Source organism: Micropterus dolomieu, linkage group LG13, assembly GCF_021292245.1.
Source record: "Micropterus dolomieu isolate WLL.071019.BEF.003 ecotype Adirondacks linkage group LG13, ASM2129224v1, whole genome shotgun sequence".
Lineage (NCBI taxonomy): Eukaryota > Metazoa > Chordata > Actinopteri > Centrarchiformes > Centrarchidae > Micropterus > Micropterus dolomieu.
In genome coordinates, this window is record NC_060162.1 from 14,149,157 (window position 1) to 14,158,226 (window position 9,070).

A 9,070-nucleotide genomic window follows, 5' to 3' on the forward strand; every position below is an offset into this window, starting at 1 on the left:
CTTTCCTCTGATGGCTACTTCCAGCAGGATAACGCACCATGTCACAAAGCTCGAATCATTTCAAATTGGTTTCTTGAACATGACAATGAGTTCACTGTACTAAAATGGCCCCCACAGTCACCAGATCTCAACCCAATAGAGCATCTTTGGGATGTGGTGGAACGGGAGCTTCGTGCCCTGGATGTGCATCCCACAAATCTCCATCAACTGCAAGATGCTATCCTATCAATATGGGCCAACATTTCTAAAGAATGCTTTCAGCACCTTGTTGAATCAATGCCACGTAGAATTAAGGCAGTTCTGAAGGCAAAAGGGGGTCAAACACAGTATTAGTATCGTGTTCCTAATAATCCTTTAGGTGAGTGTATAGTTGTAAAAGAAAAAGTCCTTTAACATAGGATATTTTACAAACACATAATGGTGGGTATATTCCACCACCTTCATCCACACAGTTAAAAAAATTAATTAATAAATATTATCTCAAATATGATATTTTTTTTATCATAATATTTAATGTGACAGGACTGATGGTGTTGTGACAGGACTGACACGCAGGACAAGATACCTTTGTGTTCTTTAATTAAGTATTGGTAAACATTCCTACATTTACTATGGAATGCGTTAAATGTACATTATTTATTAGAAAGGTAATAAAAGGAACAATGCCATTCATTTGTCAGGCCTTGTCACAGGGCGATGTGACAGGGCCTGATAGTTAGCCATTTTAACTGCCATTGCTCAGCCTGTTAATATGCTAACAGCAAAATTGTTAGCTTGCAAGCAAGGCATTTTAGTAACCTTTATGGACATGTTTTGGATTTACAAAAATGTTATTCTTTTCTGAAAATATTAGTATGACAGGGTCTGACTCTTTAGGTAGTCCTCCCCCTTAAAAACATTCAAAATCAAGCTTAAAATGTTTAAAATTCAATGACAGAACTCTATGAATTTTCGCATCACCTAGGTCAAATTAGGCCAATTCCACTGAGTCTTAACCTTAAAGGCATATTGCACACTTTTTATATACTGTTTTATGTTAAGGTGACAGGACAGGACAAAAACATGGAGACACTCATAAAATGTATGTATAATAGCATGTATTTAATCAATTGATAGGCTATCAATTAGGCTACTATAACAACTCCAGGAAAGATAATATGTTTCAGGTAGAATGTCCCTGCCACAAACAGTCGGGTCAGCTGGGCGGAGTTGATTTGTGCCGAGTCGACATTACAGTCTATGGTTATGCATTTGTTTTTCAGGGCGTGAGAAAATTGATGTGTGGCGTGAGAGCGTGTTAAAAGTGTCGAGGTGACAGCTCTGTGTTAGCTGGTTTCAAAAAATGGAGAGCAACACCACTGTAAGGAGAAAAATAATTAAACCCACTGAGACACATATTTATATAGCGGAAGTTAACGACGGTCACGAGGGCCGGTGCAGGGATAACTGTGACCAGAAGGAGAAGCCCGAAGTGAAGCTGTACTTGCTGTCAGAAGGACTGGCAGCCTCCCTGGTCTCTGTGTTTATTTTGGTGCTGTGGGGACTTGTTCATTTCTCACTACAGCAGCTCATCATTGGAACACCGTCCGGCGAGTTCAACGCAGTGAGAGCCAGGTGAATTTTGTGCCTTGCTTTCAATAATACTCACATCTTTTGCCTTTAAATGTTACCTAACGTTAAAGCTGTCATATTTCCTGTAGTTTGGCAACAGACCCGCCTAGAAACCACTACAGGGTGCTGTCTTCTTCTTCTTCTTCTTCTTCGTGTGGGCCAGAGTAGGGGAGACCAGGGGCAATTGTAACATCTCAAATTGCACCAGTCAGAAACAAGACAGAACCATGAAACTCATCATGCACGCTCTCTGTGGCCTTCCCTCTCTGCCTGCCTAAGGAGAAGCCAATGAGACATTCTTGTCAACGTTTTTCTGACAAGACACATTTTTGAGCTATGAAAGTAATTTTTTTCATCTACAGCATTTTTCTCATACTGTCATAACCATTAATGTCTATGAATTTAAATCTGTTTTTGATCATCATTCTCTTGTCTAACATTTGGTATCTTTGTCACATATTTTCTTCATTTCTTCTAGCTAGCAGGGTAGCTTGTCATGGGGGGAGTGGCAGTTGGGTTAATTGTAACACTGTTTGACCCAGAAACCATTTAAAATAGTGTCTGGCTTAGAAAGAACATCAAAATATATATTTTTTTTCCTGATAATTTTTAGAAAGGTGTTTGTGGTCAGTTTAAATATCTATATAAATTTTATATAATATGTGTTTTGCAGCATGGTCCAATAGTTAAATCTTTGGCCTCTTCATTCTGGGGACCGGGGTTCATTTCCCACCAAGAGCCAATGAATGTTAACAAGTTATACACAGATACAAGTTACCTCTATAAAAATTGTATCCAATTAGTTGAAGAAGTTTTTGAGTTAAGACAAAGAAACCAAAAATGGTTACAATTGCTCCCAGTCTCCCCTACCCTACTTCCCTCAGTAAAAATAAATGTAAATTCATCCTCTTCATTAACTTAATCGAATTTCTTTCAATAACTCAAACATGGCTTTATATATTACTTCCTCAATGCTAAATAAATTCTTAAGATTCAATAATCCAACCCCACATTTCTTTAGTTCGTTCTTTAGCTTTTCTCCATGTGTTTTATACTTCTGGCAGTGACAGATAACTTGTTCAGCCAGTTTTTCTTCAAAGCCACATTCACATTGTCCTGGTGGATGTTAAGGGCTTTGTTTTATTTAGGTTGTGTCCTAACCTCAGGCTTGATACTTTTATATTTGTTTGCTCTCTGTAGTTTTTTCATTCCACCCACTTTTCTGACTTGTTTTATATATATTACGTCATTTCATTTGATTCCTTCATCCCAATGTTTTTGCCAAGCAGTCCTGATATTGCACCTGTTATAACTGCTTTATAGCTTCAGCTTTATTAAAAGCTACCTCCATTATTCTGTCCTGCTTCAGAGCTTTGTTTAGCCATTGAGTCTACCATTTCATAGTCTTCTTCCTTGTTCCCTTGTAGACTTGCCAGTAGTTCATCATTAGTTACTTGAATGCGCAATAGCAGGAGAAGTCTTAGTAGCCTTGCAGGATAATCTCATTGCCTGATTTTGACCTAGATGTAGTTTTATTTTAGTGATAAAGTTGTACAACAGATTAGGGCTTTAGTCACAATCATGGCTTTCATGAGTCACTGCCCTGCGAGTCCAGACTTGCATAATGAGCCCGAGCATAAAACGTTACCTCAGAGGCTCCTGTGAAATTGGAATTAAAGCAGCAGTTTAGACATCTTTGATGTCCTTCTGTACGACTTTATCAATACAACAAAACTACACGTGGGGGATTTTGGGGTCTATAGCAAAAGTAAAAGAAAAACAAACATTTGCGTGGCATAGCTGGACTACAACTCATGGCTTAACCCACCATGGTTAGATTACACATATTATTATTTTGTAATCAGTTCACTTGCTCTTGGCTGTGAGCATCAGCTAGTACAGCAGCACTACACACAAAAACCAATACTTTTCCTCATCATTTCTTAGAAAATATGAGGAAAAGCATCTGTTTTTCCTTTTGGTCCAAACTTGCCACTCACATGACAAAGATGGTTTTACACTTCTTTGATATTAGAATTCGAAGTTCTTTGAAATAATTTAAAAATAAATAAATTTTATTTGTAGTCCTATTTGTCTTGTCCTCTTTGTCAGTTTTGTAACACTTATTCCTATTTTTCTATTTCCGTTATATCTTGTATTATTCTATTTTTATTTATTGTATTATTTTTCTATCTGTTGTGTTGTTGTTTCCCCAGTGTGGGATCATTATAGTCTATCTTATCTTAGGTTGAAGGATTTCAACATAGAGGAGGATAAGAAAAGATGTTTGTTGTCCTTTATTGATTCAAATTAACACAGCAGCACAGAGGAATGTAGTGCAAGGGGGAAAATAAAGAATAAAAATACAATTAAGTAGAATAAAAAATCTGATTCATATATATAAAATATACACACTATATGCAATCGAAATAGATTATGGTATCCTTGTGTATATCTGTGCATGTGCAAAAGAGAGCATGTAGCATTAAAGTTCCTCTCTCTTTGAGGCCAAATCAAAGTATGTATAAGATCTGCGTAGTAGTCCAAGTTGAAAGTAGTTTGTTTGCAAAGACTTGTGTCTGTGTGGAGCAAAATATTAGGTTACTAAGAGTTTATTGGTGGCTGAGAACTATGGTTACACATTAACCTCACGTTAGCCATGTCACAATCACCATAATATACTGTACTTCAGTAAATACTAACTATTATACTGCAACCTGAACTTATTTACTACTCAATGGCTGACTAAGTAACTTAACTAGCCCCCTCACACACACAGGTTACCCACAAAGCCACCTTCCTTAAAGGAGATGGCTCAAGAGGTGTCAAATGAAAACTATATATTATATTTGACAGATTATAGCTCACGCAGTCCTTTTCACCTGTTGAAATACCTTTATAGGGCCAGTACAATCCATAAAATGCACTTCTACACTTGCCAAAAGAAGTGATTGCAGCCCCTATCTTGTGACTGAATGGTTCTTTCTGCCTCAAAATGACTTGATTTCATTCATTAGGATTATATTTGACAAATTATAGATATAACTCCAGCCACATTTTGGTGAGTAACTGCATGTTACTGGTTATATTGGCCCTTTAACGGTATTTCAACAGGCAAAAAGGACTGGGTAGGCTGTAATCTGTCAAATATAACCCTCATAAATGAAATCAAATCATTTTGAGGCAGACAACCTTTTTAGGGAAAAGACAGGAGCTGCAATCACTTTTTTGCAAGTGGAAAATGGCATCTTACTGGTTGTATTGGCCTTTTAATGATATATCAACTGGTTAAAAAGGACTTGATTGGATGGCACAGAGCAGGTAAAAAAATGAAAAGTCATAGATCAAGTCAAGGATAATTGCAAAAGAGATCATTTCTTTATTTTATAACCCAGGCATGAATCATATTAATAACAGGCTACAGTCTGTTCTCCAAATATAAGTAAGCATATTATAGACATGTCAAACACATATTTCAGCTGCAACAATGGGCTACTAGCCTATTTGAAATGTAATTACATGTTATGATAGAACAAGCAGGCCTGGTTTATTGCCCCTTCACAGCACCACAATATTCTCTTTCTCTCTCTTCACAATCTAGACAGCACTTGGAGCAGATCACCAGCGTCGGCCCACGGCCAGTGGGGAGCCCGGAGAACGAAGTCCTGACAGTGGGTTACTTGTTGGAACAGACTGAGAAAATCCGGATTGAGACAGCAGCTGGGCCCCATCAGCTCACGGTAGATGTGCAGCGTCCTACTGGCTCTTTCTATAATGGCTTCACCAACATCTATGACCGTATCATCAACATCGCTGTCAGGCTTGAGCCTAAGGGTGGGGCACAGCATCTCATGCTAGCCAACTGCCACTTTGACACAGTGGCCAACAGTCCAGGTACGAAAACATTCCTCCTTCTCTTGAAGAATTCTGCCTACTAAATGTGAGCTCTTACTGAAGTGTTTGAGCTTTAGATGAACAGGTGTAGCTCACAGGTTGCATGTAGGTACATGCAGAAAACATTCACACACCTGAGTGCCAAACTTGAATTAAAAGAAAGGAAAGAACTTTCAAATCTAAATCTTTAAATAAATTAAATGAAACAAATATACATTTGAACAATAACTGCTGCATATTTGATCAAATCTATCTTTTTCAACTGATTGCAACGCCTCAAATCTGCTGTTGCAACCTCCTTAAGTGTCATCTTGTACATCTGAGGTGAATCTGTGGTTTCTCATTTCTGGTTTAATTGTTATGTCCTGGCACTTGAAGTTGCAACCGTGGGAGGTGTTGTGGCTGATCAGGAGAGCACTTTCCAGCAAATTCCTTTGTTCCTTATGTATTTTCATTTTTAACCATGCAAGCAGCATGGCTCTAGGGATGGCAGTGTTGGTCGGTCCACCACTTTGGTCCAGACTGAAATATCTCAAAGACTATTGAAAGGATTACCATGAAATTTTGTACAGACATTAATGTTCCTTACGAGGTCCTTGGAGCCTTATGACTTTGGTGATCCCGTGATGTTTGCTGTAGTTCTAACATGATGTTGTCTTTTGTGGTTCACAAAAATATGTTGAAGTACTGGGTTTGTTGTGAAATTTGGTTCAGGCATTCATAGTCCCCAAAGGATGAACTGTAAACTTTAATCCCCTAACTTTCAATTTTGCACCATGATCAGGTCAGATTCTCCATTTCTCCAATGCTTTGGTTTAGACTGCACAGTAGTAACAGTGTTTGTTGTGAATATAGGTGTGGTAAGTGGTTGTAATATCTGTCTTGTTTTAAATCAGGATTTTTCACTTTTTCACTCCACACCCATGAGCCTGTTGGAGAGGCATGTTTTCACACTCACACACAGACATGTGCACACACAGGTTCAATGGCAAAAGGAAATTGATCCAAGAGGTGTGGACCAGGAAGATACACAAGCCATTTCATTTCCTGCCAAGCCTTTGACTTGACCTTTGACTTGACCTTTGAATTATAAACACAATAAAAAATAGGGAGTGCATTGCCTTGCACATGCAACATGCCCTGGTGAACTAGTCAGGCTTGGCTCTCACAGTCTCAGAACGTTTTGGGCACACAGATTAATATGTACCTGACAAAAGTGTTGCAACAGCATGAATGGTACCCAGACAGTGAACAGACCCCCTTCCCCACCTCACAAAGAAATGAATGCAGGAAGCTGGGCACATGATGTCTCAGTTTTTTTCCCTTTTTCTCAGTATTTATTCTTAGTAATTTGTGTTCCTCACCACTAACTTATCTAATCTTTTCATGTCACATGCCCTGTTCATTCTGATGTACTTCAGAGTTAAGTATCCTGCATGTGTCCTTATCTGAAACTGAGTCACTGTGTCAGGACAATTGGGTGATCTTGGTGACCTTCTGTTGCCTGATACGAATGTGAAAGGCAAGTAGAGCTAGATTTTTTTTTTTACAAACACACACTTGTTTCCTTGTCTTAGGTGCCAGTGATGATGCAGTGAGCTGTGCAGTAATGCTGGAAGTCCTCCATTCTCTGGCCAACCAGTCTGATTCTCTTAATCATGGAGTTATCTTCCTCTTTAATGGAGCAGAGGAAAGTTTTCTGCAGGTAAAATGAAGTGACAAGGATACACACAGCCTGCCCTGACCTCTCTGTGGCCCTAAGCAAAATTCTGCAATGGGGCCCTTTCACCTGAATCGTGAGCCATGTAAACAGTTTGCCATTGCTGCACAGTTACACCTGACACCACAGTGCTCTTCCTACAATCCTGAATACATACCCCTTCAGGAAAAAACAGTGCTGGTTTGAATGGACCTCTACGCATTTGGCATTTGGTGGAGCAGCAACTGTTCCATTAAGGTCTGAGCTGCTTGTATCTGATGCTGGCTGTATATCTCTGGCTGAGCTCGTCGTACTGGCTGAGGCTGCCTGTATTTCACCTGTGTCTTTGGGATTTGATAAAAATGCCTGGACTGGATCTGTGCTAGTACTGGCTGAGGCTGGATGTGGATCAGCTGTGTTTGTACTGACCAGTGTTCCAGCATCTACTCTACTGACAAACTTAAGCATAGCCCCTGTAAATTATAGATACTTTATAGATTTTAATGATATCGCTTCATCCGGTCTATTCAAACTGGCTCCCCCAGGTTTCCCTTAATACATTTTCAAAGGTAAAATACTTTTTATACTAAGACTTTAATGAATACATGATGTTTATTAGGCCTATTTACTGAAAGATTGCCCAGTCTGACTAATTAACATTTTAATAGTCAATAGTACACTAGAACACGTTTACCTGACTGCTGCTCCCGCAGTTCACTCTCACTGAGTTTTTTCTCTTCTCGTGCCCAGAAGGAAATTGTTTCCTTTTTCATCCTCTCATCAAAACCTTTGACACGAGAGAGAGGCGGGGCCTTGCTTAACATGTGGGGCCCTACGCAACGTGCCTAGTGAGCGTATAGGACAGGCCGGTTCTGAGGACACATATTATGTTAGAACTAGCCTGTCACCACTTTGGATCGTCATTTAATGTAAAACATCTCCTCATTTTCATTTTTTTTTTTTGTATTTTCTCTGTTACATTCTTACTTTCTCTCTCACTAACTTGGCTCCTTCTCTCCACCAGGCCAGTCATGGTTTCATTACTCAGCATCCGTGGGCCAAGCAGGTGCGAGCCTTCATTAACTTGGAGGCTGCAGGTGTTGGGGGCAAGGAACTTGTTTTCCAGACAGGTACATCATTTCTATTGGACCACTTGGTCTGGTTTGTTTGTTAGCGTGTTATTATTCAGGTTTTCTCCGTGTGATTGTTTTGCATATGTAGGTGTGTACAGCCCACCATCAGTATTTCTTTCTCCTGTAATTGGAAAAGCTTGCAAATAAATGCAGTGAAGTGTTTGCTGTTACAGAGGTGTAGCGTGTAGGTCTAGTTTTGCATTATGCAGGTGCTGGTCATATAATTAGAATATCATCAAAAAGTTGATTTATTTCAGTAATTCCATTCAAAAAGAGAAACTTGTATAATGTATACATTCATTCCACACAGACTGATATATTTCAAGTGTTCATTCCTTTTAATTTTGATGATTATAACTTACAACTAATGAAAACCCCAAAATCAGTATCTCAGAAAATTAGAATATTGTGAAAAGGTTCAATAATGAAGACACCTGGTGCCACACTCTAATCAGCTAATTATCTCAAAACACCTGCAAAGGCCTTTAATTGGTCTCTCAGTCTAGTTCTGTAGGCTACACAATCATGGGGAAGACTGCTGACTTGACAGCTGTCCAAAAGACGACCATTGACACCTTGCACAAGGAGGGCAAGACACAAAATGTCATTGCTAAAGAGGCTGGCTGTTCACAGAGCTCCGTGTCCAAGCACATTAATAGAGAGGCGAAGGGAAGGAAAAGATGTGGTAGAAAAAAGTGTACAAGCAATAGGGATAACCGCACCCTGGAGAGGA

The 9,070-nt window shown here is 39.2% G+C and overlaps 1 protein-coding gene across 1 annotated transcript in view; it reads left to right on the plus strand.

Moving 5' to 3' along the window:
* Positions 1-1,259: 1,259 nt before the first annotated feature.
* The window catches only part of LOC123981901 (endoplasmic reticulum metallopeptidase 1-like), a 20,419-nt gene continuing 12,608 nt past the window's right edge, over positions 1,260-9,070 (plus strand). The window contains exons 1-4 of the mRNA XM_046067142.1: positions 1,260-1,614; positions 5,213-5,505; positions 7,083-7,210; positions 8,229-8,334. Of these exons, the coding sequence (XP_045923098.1) occupies positions 1,343-1,614; positions 5,213-5,505; positions 7,083-7,210; positions 8,229-8,334 (799 nt within the window). The 5' untranslated portion in view covers positions 1,260-1,342. The remainder of the gene's footprint in view (positions 1,615-5,212; positions 5,506-7,082; positions 7,211-8,228; positions 8,335-9,070) is intronic.